Here is a 26,265-nt window from a genome sequence, read left to right as displayed (position 1 = left end):
TCATGCACATTTGGTCCGTGTTTTGGCCAGACATAAACTGCACACAGTTTAAAAATACAGTAAATGTGTAGCTCTCTGTAGATCCAATCTCTGACAGCAGGTGGCGCTGATGGAACAACAGAATTATGTCAGTTTTCTATATATTCTAAATCATAAACAACTGAAAGGCATCTTCTGAATGTCTATTTGACATCTGATAGGAAACGTCCTATAGTCCTATCGCAGATGAGCAAATACTAAAAATATGTCTTGCAGATGTAGCTAAATGCTGACAGCAAATAGACATCTCTGTGATGTAGCCTACATGTGCATCAGGGATTAAAATTATATCTAATATATATAAAATAAAATATAAAATACAATTGTACACAACCAAAAGTAATTATTTCGGATGACAGTAGATGGTTTGCATTTACGACTATCATTTAGACTGCAGTAGCCATTAGCCTAACATATATTAATAACAAACTATTACATAAAAAAATCTAATTAATAGTGTTGTTAACGTTTAGCTCTGATGATTTTTTTCCAATGACTTTTCTTTCTTCTAATGAGATTATTTTTGGTGAGCGAGAAGTAGGCGGGACTTCCTGTGCTTGAGCCAGTGTTTATTTTTTTGCAGAGCCAAATATCGTCCACGGAGGTAAGATGAACGTTCACTTGCATGCATACACACAGGTTAGATTCGTTTAATTGCAAATGTTTTCACTGTGAAGGTGCTTGATATCGGAGACGGTTTCATAATGTATTGTAATGTCATTAAGCGTTGTCATAGATCATGCAGTGCGCTAACTTGAGCTATAATAACGGTTTTCCGTTCGTTTACAGCAGGTGCTGTTGAGGGGGGAAGCACACTGGTTAGTTGGGGATAATGTTCTAGAATATTATATTTTACATAACAGATTGTTTTGTAGATGTTTTCAAAAAGAAGGACACGAGTCAAGCGAGCCAGTTTGGTGACGGGGACAGAAATGCGCTGCATTGTGTATGATGTCATCATCTTCCATTTTCACTGACGCACTGTACAATTGAATTATTTTGATACATTTGACACCCGTTCAAAGCATTTATAGTGCGAAATGTATCCAGTTAGTTGTTACATTTGGTATAAGAGAAATGCACCTGTTAACTGAGCAGGCGCGCTGAACTGACATGACCGAATATGACATGAGCTACATAACCATTGCATACATGCAGTGCCATTCAGAACAATGCGCGACCAATTGCAGTCTTTTTAAAGACAGATACAAGCGGATACTTTTTATTTATTTTTTATTTTTTTAGGTGAGTCATTGTTGTGTAATATGTTTTTTTCCCCACACAATTATCTCTTTATTTGATCTTATTCCGAGTCAGATCTTTTGCAGAGCTGCATTCCCCTGTGAGAAATCATCGCAATTTATTGTAAACCACAGTTATATTATATATTATAAAATATAGGGACAATATATAATAATAAAGTGAAAATAAAATATAATAAAATAAAGTTAAAATGTACTAAACTATAAATCAACAATATTTTTCATATTTAACTTTTTCATTTATTTCTCATTTCAGTTATTTATTTGTTTATAGTGGCCATCTTTTATTTATTTTTATTTTTTATTTTTTTTGATTATTGATCTTTTCAAGCTGCATTCCCCTGAGATAAATCATTAATTGTTTTTAAATATATTGATTAAAATGTTAAATAAATAATAATCTGGTGTATATATATATATATATCAAATCTAGTTTCTCCAAGTATATATATATACTTGGAGAAACTAGATTTGAATGACTTTAAAACCACATTACAAACTTGACGAAACAGGAATACACTTTTATGTGAGTGTGTTTATATTAAATTAGAAATGTGCATATCTTAATTTGTTTGCAATTTGCTTATTGCATGTTCACCAGAATACCACTAATAAAGTTTTACCCACTCTGTTGCTATTAATCACAAAATGAAATGTTGTCAGTGGTCAAAACTTTCTTGCCTTCCCCATTCATGGCTAACAAATTAGCTTTTTGTTGGTCTCCCTTTCGTAGAACATCTTACATCATGCCAGACCTCTTAGTGATTAAGAGCTGCTTCCTGAGTTGCTTATTAGTACTGCTTCAGACATCGAGCTCACAGCAGGACGAGCAAAGCCAGCTGCTACTGGTGTCCTTTGATGGCTTCCGCTGGGACTATGTGAATCGAGTACCCACACCCAATTTCCGTGCCCTGATGGATGAAGGGGTACAGGTGGAACAAGTGGAAAACACCTACATCACCAAAACCTACCCGAACCACTATACCTTAGTGACAGGATTACACGCCGAAACCCACGGCCTTGTTGCTAACGAAATGTATGACCCCATTCACAACCGCTCCTTTTCTATGGAGGGACCTGAGGTGTATGATGCATGGTGGTGGGAGGAGGCTGTGCCGCTGTGGGTCACCAATCAGAAGGCCGGGCGGAAGAGCGGAGCTGCCATGTGGCCTGGATCAGATGTAGCGATTGGTGGAACATTCCCAACACATTACTTGAGTTATAATGCGTCAATGCCATTTGAGACCCGAGTCAACAAACTCATTGACTGGTTCTCAGGGCCGGAGGCCATCAATTTTGGTGTCTTGTACTGGGAGGAGCCAGATGAGAGTGGGCATAACTTGGGGCCAGAGAGCCCGCTAATGGATGTAGTCATAGCAGACATCGATGAGAAGTTGGGATTCCTCAGGGAAAAGCTCAAAACCGCTGGCCTTTATGATAAAGTCAATCTCATTGTTACGAGTGATCATGGAATGGCACAGTTATCACATGATAAGATTATTGAGCTGGACACCTACGTCAGTCGTGATCTTTACACATGGATAGACAAGAGCCCTGTAGTTGGTATTTTGCCAAAAGAAGGTAAGAATGAATATGAAGCATTGTTTTTTTTATTGCTTATTACACTATTCTTGTAATTGGGTGTTTCTTCCACTATCTTCTTTTTCTATAAATTAAGTAAAGATCACATTAATACTGTAGTGAAAATGCCAAAATATGCTTAATCAATGTTTAATCTTAAATTCTTTGCTTTATGCAAAAAGTGTGAAAAAATAGATAAATTATTATAAGTTTAGGATGCATAAAGCCTAGCTACGAAATTAATTTTAGCAAGATAAATGAGTCTGTCATTTTATTCCAAAAATGTATAGAAAGTAATTTAGATTTACCGTTTTTTACATCACAGAATACAATACAACAAAATATGCCTATTTTATAAATGGCAAAAATATGCCTATAGTTTAAGAAACACCCAGCTGCTGATGTTATATGTTAGAATTGGTGACACATGATTTATAGATTTTGAATGTTATTCTCTTCTTAACACAGGTAAACTTGAAGAGGTCTACAGTTTGTTGAAGAATGCCAACCCTAACATGCTTGTTTATAAAAAGGAGGAGATCCCAGATCATTACCACTACAGACACAATGTCAGGATCATGCCTCTGATCATTGAGGCCAAAGAGGGCTGGACGGTCATGCAGAACAGAAACGCATCTTTTATGTGTGAGTATTAATATTTACACATAATTTAAGCAGAACATAGTACGATAAGCTATTAAAAGAATAGTCCACCCATAAATAAAAATTTGCTGAAAATTTACTCACCCTCCGGCCATCCAAGAGTTTATTTCTTCATTGTAACAGATTTGGAGAAATTTAGCATTACATCAATTGCCTCCCAGTGGATCCTCTGCAGTGAATGGGTGCCGTCAGAATGAGAGTCCAAACAGCTGATAAAAACATCACAAGAATCCACAAGTAATCAACACCACCCCAGTGCGTCAGTTAATGTCTTGTGAAGCATAAAGCTTAATGATGTATTGTTTATTACAAATACTTGTTTTTTTAATTCTTCACGAGCAGTGATGGGAATAACGGCGTTATAAATAACGGCGTTACTAACGGCATTACTTTTTCCAGTAACGAGTAATCTAATTGATTACTCTTCTCATCTTAATAACGCCGTTACCGTTACTGCCAAAAAATGCGGCGCGTTACTATAACTGATGATGAAGCTGTTTTTTTTTTTTCATCAGACCAACTAGATCTCTGAGCGAGAGGCAAATACTTTTTTTTTACTGTTCTTCCTTGGTTAGTGGGCAGAGCACGAGACAAGCGCATAAATGCTGACGATTGGCTGAGGTAGAGTAAAATTTCATTGTAAGCCAATCAGAGGTAGAGTTGGGCGGGTTTTCGAAAGCACGCATAGTGGTGATGGGAATTCGGCTCTTTTGACTCAGCTCACTGAAAAGAGCCGGCTCTTTGGCTCACAAACGGCTCTTTAAATGACTTTGACTATAATATTTCAATTTTTATTACATAATTATTTAATTTCTATAGGCTAAATTTGAAAAAATAGAGTTGGCTCTTCAGATATGCGAGCCAGCTCCCGAAGTTCAACTAAAAAAGCCGGCTCTGGCTTATTCGCGAATCGCGAACGACTCATCAAAAGCTCACTCGCGAACGAGTCGATCCATCATCACTAACGCTCATTCGCGAACGACCCATCATCGGACAGGACAGGACACACAACGAACAACACAAGCCAGTCAGTCAACGAGAGACAGGTATGGCGACGAGCCCAAATAATCCAAAAGTAGCCTTCTCTAAATGGAAGTATATACATTACTTTTTCCTTCAAGAAATTAAAGAAACAATAAAAGGAAATATCAAAAGTTCCCAAAAATCTATCGTGTTATTTGCATTGATCCACTATATAAACATAATATCTACATACATGCCATTTGATTGGAGGCTCTCACTTTGTCCCACAGCAACTTTTTTTTTTTAGATGTGTGTACAATGTTTCATGTTTCTGTTAATAATGTATTGTATTAAGTGTCCATTTCATTATAATATTCAGATTTATCATAAATAATTGAACATGCACATGTATTTTAAGTTCCTTTAAAGAGGGGTAGAGGTGGGGTCACGTTTGAGCATTTAAAATGTAATTTTACTTGAAAGTAACGCAATAGTTACTTTCTTAAGTAACTAGTTACTTTAAAAATTTGTAACTGAGTTACTAATTTAGTTACTTTTTGGAAGAAGTAACTAGTAACTGTAACTAATTACTTTTTAAAAGTAACTTGCCCAACACTGTTCACGAGGCATTAAGTGATGGGCTGGAGTTCTGTTGTGGATTATTGTGATGTTTTTATAAGACTCTAATTCTGACGGCACCCATCCACTAAAAATGTATCCATTGGTGGGAAAGTTATGTAATGCTGAATTTCTCCAAATCTGTTCTGATGAAGAATCAAACTTATCTAAATCTTGGATGGACTGAGGGTGATTACATTTTCAGGTGAACTGTTTGTTTAATGTCATTGATGTGTTTACTGATCAGTATCAGCGATGTCTTTGCAATTGCTTAATGAATACATGCTTGATTTGCAGTGGGAAACCATGGTTATAACAACAGCCTTCCCAGCATGCACCCTGTGTTTGTTGCCCGTGGTCCCGCTTTCCGCCGCGACTACACCAAAGCCTCCATGCGCTCCGTCGACCTCTATCCTCTCATGTGCAGCATTCTTGGTCTCAAGCCCTTGCCCAACAATGGCTCTTTGTCAAGTGTGCAGGATGTCTTAGTGGAGACGTCAACCCCAAAGCCAGTGGTCCCGCCTGTGCCCAGAGAGCCTTCCTACGCCTGGGCCGTGGGATCCATCCTCGGCGCTACCCTCGTGATTGGCTTTCTCTTCATCTATGTGCAACAGGTGACACAGCGGCAGCTACTGCCACTGCATCTGTCCAATAGTGAAATTACACAACCCTTACTGTAGGGTCAAACACAAGGGTTGTCGGCACTTTTCTCACGTGAGGTTCTCAAAGTATGTAGCACTGATTATCTCTCCAGTGCCACAGTTCTCAATTCATTCTAAAATATTTCTGATAACACTTTTTAAGCAGTCAGCATGGTCGCTTGAATTCAAAAGTGATCGATATCCACGGTACCATGCCAAAGCCAAATATACCAAAAGCAATATGGGGAAAGATGCTACAGTGGAAAAAAGGTTGTGCAATCATCAAAATCATAGCTGACTAAACCAATAGTGCCCTCTTCTGGTGAAGCTGTCAGTGAGACCTTTATTCTAGTCCTCTAAAATCTAGTATTTGAAAAAAAAAAAAAAAAAAATTAGCATCCCCATGCTTTTCCTTTCAATTTGAATCTGACATTAATTTAATAAGAGAGAGTTGACATTACCTTGAATTGAATTTAAAGAATGTTCCAGGTTGAAATTGCTTGCATTTGTGGCATAATGTTAATTATAACAGAAAATGTATTTCCATTTCCTCCTTTTCTTTAAAAACAAGATAAAATACCAATCTGCAAATAATATGAATGTTAATATAAAATATGATTTTAAAGTGAAAAATTACTTGATTTAATTTTTTTTCCCATGACAATGAAATGCTATAATCCCTTTTATTTTTCACTATTCTTTGACGAAAAGGAAGTTCAAAAGAACAGCATTTATTTTAAATAGAATTCTTTTATAACATTATATAATGTCCCATTTAAGCTCAAATAATGCACATTTCAACATTATTTATTAAATGGGAAGCTTGGTCTCATTTACTTCTTCCATTGTAAGTGCATCATTATAACCTCTTTTTTTCTTTTTATAATTAAGAAAGTCAAAATAATTGTTTATTTTGATTAACACTATGCCACAAATGCTGTTTATTGAGTTTAGCTTGTGTTGAACCCAGACTATTCCTTTAACTGAATGTTAAGGATATTTAACATTCTGAACAAAACAATTAAGAGAGGTTAGTAGCAGTCACTTTTTGAACTTGTTATTCTCATATCCATCATCAGTTTTGTTTGTCAATTAGTTAAATGCAGTTAAGTTGGCAGTTTAATGTTAATAAGTGTTAATGAAAAGAAGCTGGTAGTTGTCAAACTACCTCCATGTTGCACTAAGATCAATGTAAGCTAATCAGGATAGACGGATGAATATTAGACTAGTGGGATGTTTTAGCTTATCTGCGTTTTGCACAATGTAATGCCATCCAAAATTTATATAAAAAGGGTGTGGGTGCCAAAAATTGACATCAAGTAGTAATAGTATAAGTCCTCTGTTGATATATTTTGTACTTTTGAAAATAGCATTTAACAAAAAGCCCTGTGTGGGGCAAAACACTGTGATCGGTCTTCTACTGGTGCAAAGACTTAAAGAAAAATAATTATGATATTTGATATTAATGTTGCTAAAGTAGTAGTAGTTAGCTGCTTGCAGAATGTTAGGATCGTTTCTGTTATTAAGAAGGAAATTATGACGTTCTATATGGACGTGTGCAGAGACTGTTGTGTTTTGTGTAAAGTATTTCATTGATTTACTGGATATTTATTACATATTCTGGATTTTATGTCGGATTTTGACCTGTCAAAAGTCCCATAACTAAAACATTACTTTAAATGTGTGCTACATTAAAATGTTAATAAATGCCTGATTTGGAAACTTCTGAGTGCTTGATATCTACCTAGTGTAATTCTTATTAGTGGTAACAACCCATTTCTCTTTATTCTTGTGATGCAAAGCTGAATTTTCAGCATCATTACTTCAGTGTCATGATCTTTCAGAAATCAAACTTTTGAACACCCTTTATAATATTAACAGTGTCAAAATCAACAATACAGACAAACGGTGGAATTCACAGGCAAATCTTTATTAGTTGCAAAAATACAAGGGGAACTTGTGTAAATTTATGCTCTATAATCTAAGAAACTCATGCATACAAACAACAGCAACAATTCATCAATAGACCTGGTGAGGAAAAGACTAAAATAAGAAGCTTTGAGCAGAGCGCTAACCCAGGCCTAGAGCTGAAGAAAAGGCCAAAGGAGGTGAAAGGCATGCGTCTGACAAAAAGAAGCTGAGCAGTATGTGAAGAGGCAACTGAAGATTTTTGGTTTCATCTTTAAATGGCATCAATATCAATGTCCTCCTCCTCGTGGTCTGGCTTCACGGGTTTTGTGGTCTCCATTTTCAACTCCCGGGCAGATGAGGAATACACCACCTAGAGAAAAACAAGATAAAAGTAAATTCTGTGCGGTCTTACAACGCTTATCAAGTATCTAACAACTACTTTATCATGTTTCATAACCAGGATTTATCGTAAGATCAAAGTAAATAATGTAATGCAGCTTTTTACCTCAACATTGTCATCCTCATCTTCCTCTTCCTCGCTGCCCTCACTCTCCTCCTCTGCCTCCTTGAGCCATTTAACAAAGGGCTCTGCCTTGGCATGAATCTCTTTAGCCAACTCTTTGGAGACATACTTCTTAGAAACCTATGACAGAAACATCACAAGCCTAAACTCGAGAATACGAGGCTATTCAAGTATGCTTGCTGCCATCTGACCCTGGGCTCTCCAGCCGCATACAGGTCACAGACGTTACCATATTACAACCCCATCAGACACTCAGGCTAAAATAACAAGGGTTGTCTAGCAACAGGTAACTGACCACATCATCCTTCCACCTATGTTTTTTCAGAGACCTGCCAGAGATCAGAATTGGATTCATGCATCTAAACTACTTAAATCATAAGATTTTTTTTGGCTTTGACCTACATAGTTTCATCTGAGATTCTAGAAGGTTAAGTCTAGAGACGGTGTGTTGGCAGGTTACCTTTTCAGCCCATGCAAGTATGACATCTTCCTCCAGCATATCTGCATCGTACAGGTCTTTGAGTATGATGGGGACTCTGGGTAAGAGCTGAGTCTGATGCAGCTTCACCAGGCACTCAAAGCCACCCAGAAGATATTTCTGGGCTTTCTTATTGTTGTGGCAGAACTGTGGGCAGACAATGTAAACTTCTTACACTTAATATAGTGCATAAACAAGCCAGTATGAAAGTGTTATTTGTAAAAGCACCATTAGTGCAGTTTAACTAAAGGAATAAGGTTTGTACACACAGGAAGACCAAAAGGGTTCAAATCATACTACTACTACTATAATATTAAAATCATAGCATGAATTTGTTAAATAACTGAAATATTAACAAAATCTCGGGGTACTTCAAGTAAATATTTTAAGTCTAAGAGGTTTGATGAACCAAGGAAAAAAAAAACATAATAAATATAAAAAAAAGTTACAGTTTCAAGTCACACTCTAAATCAAGGGGCCTCCAATTAAAATAAGCAACTAAGCACTGATATAGGCTTAAAAAAAAAAAGATATATAAATAAATATAAATGGATACATTTCAATTCACATCCCCAGCAAACCAGAACATACCGGTTTATCTTGGGAAACATGGATGTATGATATAGCCTAATTTTAGGAGTATGATTTCCATTTCTGGAAACAACATTTATAATGAATACACATTTTTCTAGTATGACACGGGTCAAATATATTTTTTATTTTATAAAACATTAAATTGTAAGTTCCAAATGACTGAAAAAAAGGAATGTGAGCTCATTGGGCAAACAGAGTGGGAACCATGAAAATACATTCAGCCGTTAAAACTTTGATTCAAATATTGTTGTCCTACTGAAACAGTAGTCCTTCAAATCAAAAAGGTTGAGAACCACTGTTTTAAATGATGAGGCTATGAACTATGAGGACATACCCTGAGGAAGTGACGCTTGTACTTCTTGATCTGTTCACGGATGTTCTCATCAAAGAGCAGCTCGCTCAGGATCAGAGGACCCATGGCCTTCACATCCAGCCTTTCAGCCTCCGCCAAGATCTCTTTATCTGCAGAGTCAATCGTGCCACTGTCCTTCTTTTCCTGAAGAGCAGAAACACAGAACAGTGCTGGATAAGAACGGTCTAGAGCAATTATTCCCAAATTTTCAGTATAATATTAGGATAAACACCTTCACAAAGTTGTAAAATATGTTGACCCTCTCCTCCAGTGATTTTTCCAAGTCCTCAGTGAGCGTGAGACCCTTGGCATGCTCGCTGATCTCCTCCATCCTGCGACGCTGGGCCTCCTCTGTGGTCTCCTCAGCCCAGTCTCCATCATCATCATCCTCCTATCATTAGATCACATCAACACCAGTATTTCTCATCCCTTACGCTGTCTAGTCTGAAAGTGTTTTTTCAGGAGATTACGTAAAAGCAGCACTCACCACAACATCAGGGGCATCGATGTCATCGTGGTTTCCAGCCTCTCCACCACTTGAGCCATTCTCTTTGTCCTTCTTTCGGTTCTTCTTTTCCTTTTCTTTTTTCACAGATCCACTGTCAGTCTCTACCCCAACAGGACAGGAGAGTTCATGAACATCAAATCAACATGACACGGGTCAGAAAATCTGAGTTTTTAACCACCGTTACAATCACATACTAAGCCTAAAATAGATTGTGGTAACAAATTACCCAGGCCATCCTTTAGTTTTAAAGCCAAAGTAATGAAATTACCTGGTGGGTTTTTGAGAATGAAGGTGCAGAGTTTGTGTCTGGTGTCCAACATGCCTCGGTAACCACAAGCCTTGCAGGAGTTTCCAATGGTCTGCTTCTTGGGATTAATGTGCTACAGTGAGGAGAACATTTGAAGTCAGTGTTTTAAACTATAAACAGGTGGTGCAACAATTTCAGCTGCAAATCTGTGAAGCTTTGTGTACATGACACCTGCAGAAATCATTTTGTTGCTGGAAAAATGTATCCTTTGCCCCTGTATACAGGTGCAGGCCTGTGTGTTACAGTATGTCCTATGACCCTACAGAGAGGATATAAGGCTGACTGCAGCATGAAACAGAAACCAGGCCAGCTGAGACCATGCAAAAATCTCAGGAAGTCCTCAGTACTGCATTGCAGAGGAAAATCAGCAGGGGTAAAAGACCAAGGCTTTTCATCACTCGAAACAAGACACTTTTAATGAAACTTCTGTCCTTCCACTGAAAGTCCATGCTTAACCATACTTGTGTGACGCAAGAACAAACCTCATTGGTTCTCGTGGATAAATCAGGTATGTTTGAGCGTCTGTTTATCATAAGTGATCCATATATGATGTTCTTTAAATAGGGCTGGGAGGTATATTGACTTTATAAGGTATTTTTGTATTTTCAAAAATTATTTAGGATAAGTAAATACAGTTTGTCAACAGTAGTTTGAAGTTGTAAGTGCAAATTGAAAAACAACAAGGACACAGAGTGAGCGGTCTTTGCATGAGACATGATATATATTAAGCACTTCCATCAAACTCATAAGCATAGTTTGATCCAGCTTGCGGTCAGGTGATCTGACAGATACATGCGTGTGCTATTTGAACGAATGTCTTGTGGGTTTGGAATGACGTGAGTAAATGACAGAACTTTAATTTTTGGGTTAACAATGCCATTATAAGACAAGACCCTCCTTATCTTGAGTTTGGAAACTGAAAACGAGACTGAATGTAACAATGAAAAACTGAAGGTGGCTTGTATACGGCTATTGACACAGCTTATTTCCTCTGTACACCTGCAAAACAATCTTAACACATAGAAGCTACATGCATGACCCCATAGAGACCTGCATACTCTGCAACATGCATTCAAATATAAAGGGCACCCAGTTCAACATGCACTGGTTCATCAGTAGTCTCACTTCAACAAAGACCTTTCTATGCAAGTGTATATGGCAAAATGGAAATGGAGGATGCATTTACCAAATCAGTTTCAGGATTGTCACACTCAGGACACAGCACAAACTTGCGAATGAATCCATCTAGCATGTCTTGCAGTTTGTTTGCCTCATGAGATCCATTGACAATGTAGCGGTCATTCTTGGCATCAAACTGGGTTTGGGCTCCCAACTCACAACCAAAGAATTTGGTGGGATCTAAACAGAAGTTACAACAAGTCAAATGGGAAAAATCAATATTTAAGAAAATTGAAGCGACTTCGCTTTAAAAAGCACTACTCACATGTCGGAGGCCTATTAAGAGCCTTGGCAACATCAACCATGTTGACTATTACGGTCTTTATTCCATTCCCCTTGCCTTCCACCTGTGAAAAACAAACATGGTTTAGGTTGCATCTCATTTTTTTTTTTTACATATATAGGTGGTTAATGGTAAATATTCATACATTTACATATATACCATATATATATATATATATATATATATATATATATGGTATATATGTAAATGGTAATATATATATATATGGTATATATGGTATATATATATATATATATATATATATATATATATAATCTATATTAACATTAACAAGAAATAAATATTAACCCCCAGCCATAGAGGTTAAACACCCACCTTAGCAATGATTCGGGGCATTTTATAGCGGTAGAACTGGTCTAACACGCTGCGATTGACATTGACAGACATTTTGGCTTCCCGTATGGTTTATCAGCAAGACGAGAAGATTTTGAATTGGTAATTATTAGTATCTTCTGTTTGAAGAGGAGGGGATGACATAAACGACTGCAAAAGTACTTTGTCTCTGACATGAAAAGGGCACAGCCAGTGAGGCTCCAGGCTTCGGGCTCGTTGACTAAGTTCCCCCCAAACAGGTTCCGGCAACTGCACTATAGCACTGCAAAAAGGACATGAGGAATGAGGATTAAGAGCAGAACACAGAGTATGGCATCATTTCCAGCCTAGTATCAACCATAGCAGACATATAAATCGAGGTGTGGTGCACCCATTCTCAATAAGCCTGGCTAGTTATCTACTAGGACCACCTGTCATTGTGATATTTGGGTCTGCACGTCAATGTGCTGTTTGCACACAACTCAACTTGCTATTAATTATAGAAAACAATGGCATAGTCAGACCCAGGCATTCGGGAGCAGCATTTACTTGTATGCTGATGGGATGAAACCCCAAACAGAGCTCTGTTGAGCAAGCCCATGCTGCAGAGTGCGTCACAACATGAGAGGACGCCATTTTATTCGGTGCAGCATGCAACACATAAGACTGACGCGAACTCGTACATCCGATTAACCGAGCCAACTATCGCGAGAGTATGTGAGCAGACACACGAGACACAAAAATACAGTAGAAATCACAGAGATCAACGTACCTTTCCCATCCGTAGCTCCTGTCGTCCAGGTACTCACCGTTTTCGCAAAACAAAGACATAAACACACCGCTGGTCGCCCTGGGAAGAAGTGAACTACTGGTTTCAGTGGTCGGTTTAGTTCGAAACGCTGGTTAGGGGTCGGACTGGGTTACACCTTGCGGAGCAGAGTGATTAACCCTGGACAGAAAGCTCACGATGCCCTCAGGGGACCTGAAATAAAACAGCATTCCTGAGCAAAACTATACAACGAAGCATAATAATGCCGTTGTGAACTAACAGGACTGACGTATAAAAGCTAGTCAGCTAAGTTAGCTAACATATAGAAACATTACCAGAAACCTAACACGCAGTGTTCTCCTCAAGCCTCAGTTCGAATTTATTTATCAAATGTGACTTTAAAAAAACATTATTCAGAAGAACTCCCTGATGGATAGGCCAGTATATTTTCGCGAAGTTCTACTCACCTCTCGCACGCTTCTGCTCGTATGCTAAACCACAATGAGCACATAAGACCTCGTGACTTCCAATCTTAACTCAGCTACAAACTAGCCCCGCCCCCTGTCCTAAATGGATGTTTTGATTGGCCCCTTCGCCTCACTGGATTCTATTTCATTTGTCAAATTTTGCTATCAATCATATCGAACAGTTGGCATCACACTTTACTTGCTGATTAGGAAAGGTGTCTTTTTGTTGCCAATAACATTACTTTTGAAATGTTTTATAGGTAATGGCAGATATGCTGATTTGGTCATTACTGTTATGGATGAATATGTCCCCATCATGTTTGTCTTGATATATTGAATAAAATCAAAACTTTATTAGATTATAGGTGATTGCAGTGTTTTGGCTTCAGCCATTTATTTCTTTAATCTAATTAAAACATTTCTTTCCTATAATTTTATTTTTTTATTATAATTTTGATTAAAATGTGCATTGTTTTAGTATTTCAACATATACACAACAGATATAACTATACACAAACATGTCATGAAAATGCCTCTCCTTTTACATATTCTTCTTTTGGAAGCATCACAAATTCCACATATAGCCTGGGACAGTGGATGCCACACAGAGTGAATTCTCTGGATGTGTTTACAAACCTCTGGAACAAAAGAACCTGGCTGTGCACATCATGGTGTAGGCCAGTAGAGAGGAATGCATTGGACAGCCAGTGTGGGTTCACTGGATTACCTGTGGCATTTTCAAGGTTCAGAGGGTTTATTGTTGTAAAATACTGTGACTAAATCCTTTACTCTGTCGTGTACAAAAGAAAATATAAAAAAACAAAAACAAGAGAGAGAGAGAGAGAGAGAGAGAGAGAGAGAAAGAAAACATTGCAACTCAGTCCACTTGTTCTGAAATGAAAGAATAAAGAATTTGAAATGCAGGGACTCGTAAAGGGGATAGTTACGCAAAAATTAAAACCCTGTCATCAATTACTCATCCTCTTGTAGAAAGTCAAAACATGTATGACTTACTTTCTTGTGTGGAAGACAAAACAAAGAAGTTTTGAAGGATTTTGATAACAGTTTTGGTACCCATTGACTTACATTGTATTTTGTGTCCATACAAATGTAAAAAGGAAGCGCAAACCATTTAATTATCAACATTCTTCCAAATGTCTTATTTTGTCTTCCAACGAAGAAAGTCATTTGGAATGACATGAGGGTGAGTAAAGGATGAATTAATTTCATTTATTGGATGGACTATACTTTAATCTCATGACAGTGTCAAAAGTGACACAATTTACCAATTAGGGGCATTAAATATGTTTGGTTATTAAAAAAAATAGTTATATAAGAGTTCTGTAAAAAAAAAAAACACCCCCTTAATTTTAAAAACCAAACAGGTAAACATAAGATGGACTTTATAGGTATCATATACATTTAACTATTAATGTTTGACCACATTGAATTCCTTTCTTTAATAGCATTAAATATTAAAATGTAAGTCTTCTATAAGAGACACTGTTTCTTTACTTGGTTCTGTTTGTGATTTACTTGCACATTCTCCAGGGAATTTTTGCTCTACCTCTGCCAAAACAGGTTGAGAACATCTGTGGGAATTCTTCAGGTCTTATTACAGATTTCCCGATTGGATTGAAGTCAGTGCTCTGGCAGAGGTGTTCCAGAATAACAACCATTTTCTTGCTATTCATAGTTTTTCCCTTGTGTGCTTATCCCTGCTGATGAAATGAACGTTGCCCCGATTACAGATCTCTGGCTGGCTGAAATATAGGAGATTTGCATTCATCGCTGTTGTGTTGCTCTTCTGCTAAAAAGCAACCGCTTCTCCATGCATCACTCAGAGTTATGTTTTTACATGGAGTTTTTCCATATTTTGCTCACATTGCCATTACAAAAGTCTACCCATTTGGATCCCAGACTATTGCTTTTGGTAGTGGCAGTGGAGAGCAGAACCTATGGGATCTTTGAAAGAAAACAAAAAAAAACTTGATAACTGATAAACGTCTTTAAAATTTCAGTTTTACATACATTCTAAACCATAAACATCTTAAAAACATAACTTCTATTTGACATCTGATAGGAAATGTCCTATAGACGTATTGCAAATGAACCAACACTGTCTTGCAGATGTAAATGCAGACGTTAAATAGACGTCTCCGTAGTGCTGTCAGGTAAGCATTAATGAGCATTAATGGTATTTATTGATTTTGCTGGTTTTATTGAAAACGTTTCACTGTTGGATCGTGTTGCTGTACACTACTTCGACCAGCAGGTGTCACCAGTGTGGTGTTTAAAACGCTTCGAAACAGTAAATCATAGTCGAGGTCAAGGTGCATTCAGTATTTTGGTGTTAATTTAATTTAACATTTACACATCATGTTTTTGTAAAAAGACTTAATGATGTCCACCCACATCAGAAGAAAAATGTCTATATTTGTATTTAAATATAATTATTTCTCCATGTTGAAAGACGTGACCCGCGGTGCTTACGTCAGAGAGGGTCCTCGGTTGCCGCCTTTTTGGTGAATCTGTTGCGATGGATGAGATGTTAAAAAACCAAGCAAAATAATTGTAGTTTGTTTATAAGAAGAGAGTCAGTAGCTACATGTACGGTCGAATAACCATAAGTAGGTAGGAACCTAGACAGAAAGATCTACAAAGACAAAAAAAAAGTGTTAACTGTTACGGCAAACACAAAGCGGAAAGTGACGACTAAGTTGCTCTTTTCTTCTTCTTTTTTTTTGTCAAACAGGTAAGGAAATTAATCACCGTGTAGACCGCTCTCTGAAACTCACTGTAGTTTCGGTGATATTTACATAAATCTAAAGAGACAGTCATGCTGGATCCACTAATGCTAATCTGGAATTAGCAGCTCATCAGATCTACTGCAGATGGCAGTGTAACAAATGCCAAATTGTAACGATCTGACTAAAACAGTCAGTGACTCTTTACCCCATCCCTCACTGTGAGGAAACCCCCCCCGAAAGTCCGAAAAAAAGTACAGTGCCTACTCTGAATGAAGGATGTTTTATATTCAGATGGCATCGGAAAAAATTTAACATTTAAACTGAGTTTCCCCTTTTGTGTTTCCACCTGCTTTTCTAGGGAATCATTAATATGCAGATCAGTAAAACACCACAGACACTAAGTTTATTAATTCTCTCCAAAACACAAAAAGGACAAACAGGCATTTCCATGAAGCATATCAGCTGGATTAGTGGACATATTTTACAATGTTTTATAAACATAGCTTTAACATATTATTTATTTCTTGTATAAATATAAAAGTCTGGACGAAGTTTCTAATGATCTTAAAAACAAACATTTTTAAATGAGCTGTATAGACAAATGTATATTGTGAGTTTCTTCACAAAGCTAATTTAAATAATTTCTTAATGAGTAAATCAAACATGAAGGAAACACATCAAACAAGAGCTCAGCATCAGAAATCCTTCAATACTATATAAAGGCAGCCACTTTAAATATGATCAAATATAAGTTTCATATACAAAAAAACATAATATTGGGTAATAATAGCTTAAAATAGTTTTAACAATATACAATTAGTTTTTAGTTTTCCCATTGGCAATTGCATTGCATTTCCCATACTTCCAGTTGTCTTATTTCAATATTTAAAGCCAGTCCACATCACGTACTCAAAGCTCACACTTCCCATTTATAATTAAACAAAGATTCCCTTCAGTGATACAGTCAGTGTTGAGTGAGGCTGTGTTGAGTCACAGTAAACAGGCTAGACAATGTTCAGAACAACTGAAATGGAAGATTGTGATAAAGGCTGATGACGCTGGTAATTAAGGGCTGATGGGGACAGGAAAGAAGAGACAACACTGAATCAGAACTTATTGAGCACACCCACCAAGATGATGTATTGACATAATACATGTCACAATCAGAGAAATGAGGTTTTGTTTAGGTGTTTTTATTTAGATATATTTTTAAAATACAATAGCTCTCTGTCGGAGACCCTGCTATTTGTATGAAAGAGTCATTATTAGCTTCACATTATGTATGTATAAGTATATGCATTAATTTCCTTTAGCCCGGAGATAACCAAGAAAAAAAGATTCGGCTTCAATTACACAGTGAAATGAGGAGCTTGAGCACAATTCTAGGTGAAAAAAGAAGTTTGGGATTCGTAGGATTTGTAAAATGTTTATGAAAAAATTCTCTTACACATTTCTTTGTTCAATAAAACTTTAGAAATAGTAATACTGTGTCATATAATTTAAAATCATTGTTTTCTTTCAAATGTAATTTATGATATAATCACGCAATTCTGATATCAAAGATAATTATGAAAGCTGTTTGTGTAGCTTGTCAGTGAACTACGGTTCTTTTTAGTAAATGCTGTTCCATCTGAAAGCATGTAAAAATACCTCATTTAATAACATGTTTTTACTCCACACTACACAACTGTAAATGCATGTCACATGAACATTCATGCAGGTACAACATTGAGCACGATGTTATTGTTTACACGGTCATCAAGATTATGCAGAGGGAAGGTTTGGCAGCTTTTGTTTTCAAAAGTCTCAGTTCTGGTCAATTTACACTGAAACGCAACCCCAGAGTTTTCTGACTAAAATTGGGTCTGTGGAATTTTTGGAAGTCTCTGTTTGGGTTGAAAATGCTAACAGCTTTTTCAAAGGGTTAAAGGGTTATGCCTGTAAACAACAGATATAACCATAGCAAAAGTTGTGCATTTTAAAAGAAAAACACTAAAAATAGCCTAAGTCTAGTATATATGAAAATCATACAAATTACCACTCTGGTCAGTCATGTCAAAGAGTGAAATATCATGGTTTTGGTTGTGGCCTAGTGTCTGGCTCTTAGCTTAAACCACTGCATCTTGCCAGCTTCTATCTAACAAGCTCACCTAATGTTATGACAGTTTCTTACCATGTTGCAAACTCCCAGAATGCTGCAGTTTCAGAATCTCTGAAAATTTGGGCAGTATTTGACAGAGCCATTCCTCTATGGATCCATAGAGATAAGAGAATGGTGCCTGATTTAGACATCTCAATTTTTTATTCTCTAAAGATTTTGATCGGTACATTTGCAGTGCTTCTTCCCAGCTCTTACATTCTGCATTCCAACAATTCATTATGCTATTACAAAGACAATACTGTAAAGATAAAAGATTGATTAGGTCTATATTTTGTCTTGGACTCAATATCATATTGTGTCTAAAACAATAGTACCAGACTACTGTATGTTATTGGCAGCATGTCAAGCACATAAATGTTTTACATTTTCCAAACCATTTTAGCCAATAAACCTTAAAACAAGCATATAAAATGACCTTTAATTGTAATTTTAATTAAGCAGACTTAATGTGGAATTTTGGGAACTGTAATTAAAGGGTTTCAAGTTCATCGAAAAATCTAAATTATGTCATTAATAACTCACGTAGTTCCAAACCCATGAGACCTCATTTTATCTTCGGAACACTCGAGAATGAGTCAGTCTTTTGTTCGTTATCTGGCTCGGCTCTGTGTTCATATTCATCTCTCTCTTCACAGCAGTTCAGTCAGTGTACTGTTTGAGTAAATTAATTACTCCGGGATATTGGTTTATTTTAACATGGAGGGAGTGTCAGCCACATTAAAAAAGTTAACAGCTTAAGTCATTTGTGGATTAATGCGTATTGGAGACGCGAACCGTTTAAAACGATTCAGTTTGATTTGGTGATCTGGTTCAAAAAGATCATTACATTGAATGATTCGTTCGCGAACCGGATATCACAAACTGCTTTGTTTTGAACTCATTCACAACAGACACGAAAGAGAAGACAATGCCGAATAAAGTCGTAGTTTTTGCTATTTTTGGACCAAAATGTATTTTCGATACTTCAAAAATTTTTAACTGACCCTCTGATGTCACATGGGCTACTTTGATGATGTTTTTCTTATCTTTCTGGACATGGACAGTAGACCGTACACACAGTTTCAATGGAGGGACTGAGAGCTCTCTGACTAAATCTAAAATATCTTAAACTCTATTCCAAAGATAAAATGAGGTCTCACAGGTTTGGAACGACATGAGGGTGAGTTATTAATGACATAATTTTGATTTTTCGACGAACTAACCCTTTAAAACACAAACTCTCACACACAAACATATTTCCTTTTCTTTTTGGTTTTCTACATTACATTGAAAATATGATTTAGAGAAACAGAAATGTAAAGGAGAGAAACAAAAGGAGGTTTCAAAACATAATGACAACCATATGTTGCTGCAACATGAGTCAAGAATTCCTGTGGTTTCCCTGAATGTTCCAGGGAGAAAGCTATGAAGGTATATTTGGTGAATTTAGTTGGAGTTGTGGAGAATAGCCACACATGTGTACAAGTAAATTTGAAGTCACAGAAAAAAGTTGCACTTTTTTTTTTTCTCTCCCACAATCACAACACCAATAGTTACACCTTCTTGAATCCTCCACTGCAGGGGCACAAATCCTATTCTACAAGTCTCAAATCAAGAAACTTGTACGCTGACATGTTTTGCTACTATTGCTGCAGTGAATATGGTGCAAAACACATTCACACACCTGCATAAAAAATGTGAAGTCACGGACAAATTCTTAATGAGATTTGCACACTTGTAAAATGTTTTCTTAAATGTTTATTTTTTTCCTTGGATGCTTTTTCTAGCACAAACACAAGTGCATAATGACAATGGCGTGAAACTACTGCTACTAGGCTCAAAGCTGTTTTTCACTTTCACTTACAAGTTTTGTGCGCTCTCCCTTTTGCACCATGTATCTGTGTGACATATGGTGCAAAAGTGATTTGTAAAGTAAACAGAGATAATAAACACTGTTGTTATGTATCTTTTATATATATATATATATATATATATATATATATATATATATATATATATATATATATGTATATATATAATTTTTTTTTTTTTTTCAGGTTGTAGTCGTCTATCATGTCATCTGCAACAGAGGTGTAAATTTCTTGTGATTGTCATTGTAGCGGTGCTAACAACAGGTGAAGCTGCCATCAACTACTATATTAGTCGAGATATCAACAACTATATTAGCCGAGTTAGCCACCAACTGCTGCTCTTCACTAACCCACAGAACGGGACGAGCAATATATTAATGTAGCTGGATTGGTTATCAAATATTATTTATGTTTTTTTTATGATCTGTTGTATGGTATTTTTTTTATGACCATAAACCATAAATGCCTGTAAATGTATGTTACAGGATATTTCTCCAAGTAAAAACAGATATGCTGATTATGAGGGCTCACCCATATTTTGGGTTACCTAATTCTGCATTACATTTAAATTCATGCATTTGCCAGATGGTTTAATCCAAAGCAGCTTGTGCAGAATAAGGTACACATTTTATTGAGTTAAGTTATCCAAACAGTAGACTACTTCTCAAGTACTTCTTTTGTTTTTTATTTCTAGTTTGAGGTCTGGATTATGTCATCTGCAGTACATTCCAGTCTGAGCCTTTACTTGTGATTGCCATCATAACCGCGATAACATCAACTGGTAAATTAGACAATGTAAACTAGTTAAAAGAGATATGCATTTTTTATTTTAATCCATTCCCTGGAAATCAACTCCATTATTTCATCAATGTAACACTTTGCTCTACTGTTTGATCTACATGAATGCATTGTAAGGAATGGAGCTTTAATTATTTGTGATGGATTAAAAAACTAATTGCACTTTCCTTGTAGGAGGTGCATTCAGATTACATTATAAAGTGTCTTTAATAATCTACAAAGACAGTTGGGACAAATTCTTTAATCTGGGTTGAATGTTTGGTAACACTTTCTATAAAGACCATATTTTGATACATTATAAGGGTATTCTTAAGCAATTATAATGAATGTACAATGCATTATACAAAATTATAATATTCCCATCGTTGCCTTTACAGATGCACAAATCACTTTTGCACCATTTGTCATACAGGAGAAAAAAAAAATCATTATGACAAGAGTTCATAACCTGTGTGCACACATTCGCAATCAGTTCCCTCAGATTTGTATCGAATTTCAATCCCTGTAGATACAGGTAAGGCAGGGCAAGTTTATTTATATAACACATTTTGTACACAATGGTAATTTAAAGTGCTTTACATAAAATAAAATAATTAGGGCCGGGACTCGATTAAAAAAAATTAATCTAATTAATTAGAGGCTTTGTAATTAATTAATCGAAATTAATCGCATTTTAATTGCATATAAATATTTGAACTGAGAACAGTGAGAAGTAATTTTTTTTTCACATGGATTTATAGTATACCATTGAATAATGACTGAATACATAAGCTTAAGCAAAAAAATATTGTTTATTTTTGTTCAACCAAGTCTAGCAGACCAGTGCAATTTTTGCCATGAAGTGTAGCAATAGCATATTTAGAAACAATTTAGAAATAGTACATTTCAGAAATTAAATAGTACATTTCAGAAATTCAGGAAGCTCATACACACACACACACACACACACACACACACACATATATATAACATTGGAAACACTGACTATTAGAAAACATCTCTCTGTTGCTTCAGAGGCCATAACATACTAAGTCCAACTCTCAATAACCTTGGCCAAAACAATAAAGAGTTCAACATAAACTGTTGCACCAACAAAATAATACATAGTTCAACATAAAGTGTAAAGTCCACGCTAGCTGCTATATGTTTTGCGTTGAGGTGATACTTGAGGCTCGTAGATGTGCTGCGGTGATATAAGAACACTAGTTGGTGCTTCAGTATAATCGGTCCGCCAAAACTCATCCAGTGAGAAACGTTCCGCGGTGCAAAAATAAGTTATTAAAAATGCGGGAAATTTTTTTGTGTAATTAATTAATCTTAGTTAACGCGTTATTTTTTGTGTAATTAATTAATCTCAATTAACGCGTTAAAGTACCGGCCCTAAAAATAATCATCAAAATAATCCCAAATATAATACAAGGAATTTAAAAACTTGAATGAATTTAAGACAATTAAAAATAGAAAATGTTGCATAAAATACAGTGCAATCAGTTCGGCCATTGCATAGTGCTCATTCAATAAATGCACTGCTAAACAGATGCGTTTTGAGTGTAGATTTAAAAGGGCTAATGTTATATCACATCTAATTTCTTCTGGAAGCTGATTCCAACTGCGGGCAGCATAATAACTAAAACCAGATTCAGAACCAGCTGAAACTAAGGTCTGTCTCCAGAATCACACCAAGATTCCCGAGTTGATTTTTAGTTGTTAGACACCTAAAGTCAATTCATGCATTCACCTTGAAAACTTCATCTTTGTTTCCAAATGCAATGACTTCAGTTTTTCTTTGTTTAACTGAAGAAAGTTCTAGAACATTTAAAGAAAGTTCTGGCACATTCAACTGTTATTTTAAAGGGGGGGGGGGGGGTGAAATGCTATTTCATGCACACTGAGTTTTTTACACTGTTAAAGAGTTGGATTCCCATGCTAAACATGGACAAAGTTTAAAAAATTAATTTGTACGTTTGGAACAAAAATACTCCTTCCGGTTTGTCACAAGTTTCGGAAAGTTTTTTTCGAGTTTGGCTCTGTGTGACGTTAGATGGAGCAGAATTTCCTTATATGGGTCCTAAGGACACTTCTGCCGGAAGAGCGCGCGCTCCCGTATAGCAGGGCACTGAGAGCATTCACTGATCAGAGCGAGAGCGTCGCGAAATGTCACAGAAGTGTGTTTTTGGTTGCCAGGGCAAGACAACCCTGCACAGATTACCAAAAAAAAAACAGCATTAAGGGACCAGTGGATGGAGTTTTATTTTTACAGAGTATCAACGGAGTTGTGCAAGTGTTTGTGTTTGTTCCCCTGCATTTCGAAGATGCTTGTTTTACAAACAAGGCCCAGTTTGACGCTTGATTTGCACATCGTTTATTTCTTAAGGATAATGCAGTCCCAACGAAAAAGGGTCACGATCGTGTGTTGGAACCGCAGGCAGTGAGTAAAACTGCTTCAAATATCTCTGTGTTGTTAACTTAAGGTGGGCGTACACAGTGCGATTTTTGCTGTCGTACGAGTTTGCATGCGATTTTTTTCAATCGTGTGGAAATCGCGTATTCTCGTATGGACGCGGCTCGTATCATTTGCAATGAATTACGAGCCGAGCAGAGTGGCTTACGAGCACTTCCCGACCTCCCGATCATTTTTAAACATGTCTAAAAAGTTCGTGATCTATCGGTTTGAATTCGTGACATTGGTGCGGTTGAACGAGCCGATTTGGTAATTTATCTGAAGTTGACCAATCACAAACTAGGAAAACCACAGAAGAAGAATGACAAAGACGGCAGCGCCTCGGCGAATGAGGATTATTGACCAGGAGGATAAACTCGCTGCACTCTGGCAGGATGATGTTTCTAGCAATGAGTACCATGCTTTTTAGTTCTCTTTCTCTCTCTGTCTCTCGCGCTCTCTCTCACACACACGCATATGTAGTTTACAGGGACTCTCCATAGACGTAACGGTATTCTATACTGCACATCCCCAAACACTACCTCTATCCATCACGGAATATGCATGTTTAAAATTTTTATTAAATACCATATAGTATTTTTTTAAAGCCATTTGGTTTACGAGGGCACAGGAATTGTCCTCACAAACCATGTTTACATTGCAATACCTATTTCAGATATTTAAACCAACACACACACACACACAGGGTAAACAAACGTCCCGGTTTCCTATTGCTGAAAAATAACCTGTACGTGTGGGAAAAAGTCACGGCTCGTATCAATATTTGATATGCATTTATGAGAGAGGGAGAGCAGTTATATTAGGCGCGTTCCACTTGAAGCAGCACTGCACGCACAGAATGATCACCTGTATGACATCAAAGTACCGCAAGAGCGATTCAAATGCATTGGATAAGTGTGCTCGCTTATCGCTCTCGCGGTAGAGAAGAAGCCTGGGTGATTTTACAACTAAATGGGAACAGGGGATAATTTACATGGAGGGCCCTAGGAAAGGGCACTCCCATCACAGTAATCAAGATATCTCTTGACTCTTCAGATCTGTATTATCTTCTAATCTACTTTTGTAAGATTGAGACCATTGTACCAGTTGCACTGAGACATTTCCAATGATACTAAACATGGCCCGGTTCCCCAAAACGTTCTTATCCTATGTTCTTAACCTATTCCTTAACCTCTCTCTTAACCTTATGGCACGATTCCTGACACGTTCGTACGCTAAGTATATCTTCTGTAAGTCACACTTTCGTAAGGTTGGTCTGGACCATTCGTAAGCTCTCTCTTAGCGTTGTTTGAGCTCAAAACGCTACTGTACAGCAGTCTTTAGAAACCAGCGCAGCGAAGTACAAGTCAAACTATGGTATGTTGACAATGTTTTGGCTCAATGATTTTAAGACTCATAATAAATTATGTTCGCAATGGATACAGGCCTATTTATGAAGTTGACTTTATGTGGTGGTAGTTAGCCTAGGCTTTTTCGTAATGTAATTTAAAGCAAATTGACAATCAATTTATGGATAATTAAAATCTGGTAAACAATTTGTCTCTAAATGGCTAAGATCTATAAATGGCATGGTGGGTTCCAGTAAGCGACCAACTATATTGACTATGGCAGCGAAGGTGTCATTGTATTGAATCAAAGACGGAGCCGGACGCGGAGCCGGATGCGGAGCCGGACGCGGAGCCGTTTAGTCCATGTAAATTTTTTTATTCGGCAAAACTTAAGACCTTTTGACACTTTTCCTGACGAAGCTATATAAAAAAAAATTCGCCTCCCAAGACAACTCATAATGGAGCTGCTGGACCTTCTCAGACCTGCGCTTGCCAGGCTAACACGGCGGAATTTTGCTTTAAGCCCTGAAGGCCAGCGCTATTTTTTTTTTCTTTCTTTCTTTCTTTTTTTTTTTTGCTACAGAGATTCATTGAGGTCCTGGGAGAGGGCTACATTCTATGCAAGACCTCGGTGTGGAGGTGCGTCCACACTGTCACCAACGCCTTTCTGCGCCATGCCGGGGATTACATCCTGGTGGATCACACACTCATCCCTATCGCCAATCCATCAGTGATTAATCAGGTGTACATATCGCGAAAGAGAGACGTTGCCATAAACGTGCAGGTTATAGTGGACCATATGGGTGTGATCTCTGATCTGGTGGCAATGTCCAGCAAAACATCAAGTTCCTCTGACGAAAGGCTTGGTGCCCCTTTTTACGTTGCTTCCCCAGCATATTTGCTATCTAACTCTGTCTCTCTCTGTTCATTGTAGATAGGTTGCTTTTTATTGAAAACATTAACCAATGGCAATCAATACCGCATTCAACAGAAGTAACTGCAGCTGCTTGCCAATCAATTCTGATTGTAAAGTACCTTACCATTAATATAAAAGTGTATTACATATTTTTTAGTCGTTAAACCCATGTCAAGAAGCGGCACGAGTGGCACAACAACGGGATGGATGATTAGCGAGGGATACCCGGTTCGTCTATCCGTCACAACATATCGTGTGAACATATTACTGACCATTTGATAATTTAATTTATAGTCTATATTCTACTGATAAGTTAAAATATGTTAAAATAAATGTTACTATAATAATTTAAGGAATGTTGTCTTTCTTAACGCTGTATTGCACCATCGCGTGAAGTGGAAATCGATTCATGAGCAATGAACACACTTAGGAACATAAACAACTTTGGTAAGATATATCTTTCGAGGTCTTCTTAGCACGCTAAGAGTGAGCTTTATCGGGAAACCGGGCCCATGAGTGTTAGTTCACTT

The 26,265-nt window shown here is 37.0% G+C and overlaps 2 protein-coding genes across 3 annotated transcripts; one reads left to right on the top strand and one right to left on the bottom strand.

Annotated features, from left to right (window-relative positions):
* Positions 1-575: 575 nt before the first annotated feature.
* On the top strand, positions 576-7,493 carry LOC113063300 (ectonucleotide pyrophosphatase/phosphodiesterase family member 5-like). Of its 2 annotated transcripts, none has more exons than XM_026233587.1 (4): positions 576-643; positions 2,035-2,882; positions 3,351-3,527; positions 5,424-7,493. In XM_026233587.1, the coding sequence occupies exons 2-4, from the start codon at positions 2,048-2,050 to the stop codon at positions 5,804-5,806; spliced, it is 1,395 nt and encodes a 464-aa protein (XP_026089372.1). In that variant the 5' UTR covers positions 576-643; positions 2,035-2,047; the 3' UTR covers positions 5,807-7,493. The 2 variants fall into 2 exon arrangements, with proteins under 2 accessions (XP_026089372.1, XP_026089371.1); XM_026233586.1 differs by having other exon boundaries at positions 607-678.
* A 183-nt stretch (positions 7,494-7,676) lies between these two features.
* On the bottom strand, positions 7,677-13,559 carry LOC113063301 (eukaryotic translation initiation factor 5-like). The gene is made up of 12 exons (XM_026233588.1): positions 13,472-13,559; positions 13,008-13,217; positions 12,239-12,518; positions 11,885-11,966; positions 11,627-11,799; positions 10,402-10,513; positions 10,113-10,234; positions 9,858-10,016; positions 9,608-9,769; positions 8,662-8,826; positions 8,184-8,321; positions 7,677-8,048 (listed from the first exon to the last, which is right to left on the bottom strand). Exons 3-12 carry the CDS (start codon positions 12,308-12,310, stop codon positions 7,950-7,952), a joined length of 1,284 nt encoding a protein of 427 aa, XP_026089373.1. The 5' UTR covers positions 12,311-12,518; positions 13,008-13,217; positions 13,472-13,559; the 3' UTR covers positions 7,677-7,949.
* Positions 13,560-26,265: the final 12,706 nt, after the last annotated feature.

The sequence above is a fragment of the Carassius auratus genome, chromosome 45 (genome assembly GCF_003368295.1).
Source record: "Carassius auratus strain Wakin chromosome 45, ASM336829v1, whole genome shotgun sequence".
Classification (NCBI taxonomy): Eukaryota; Metazoa; Chordata; class Actinopteri; order Cypriniformes; family Cyprinidae; genus Carassius; species Carassius auratus.
This window is presented reverse-complemented; position numbering and strand designations above follow the sequence as displayed.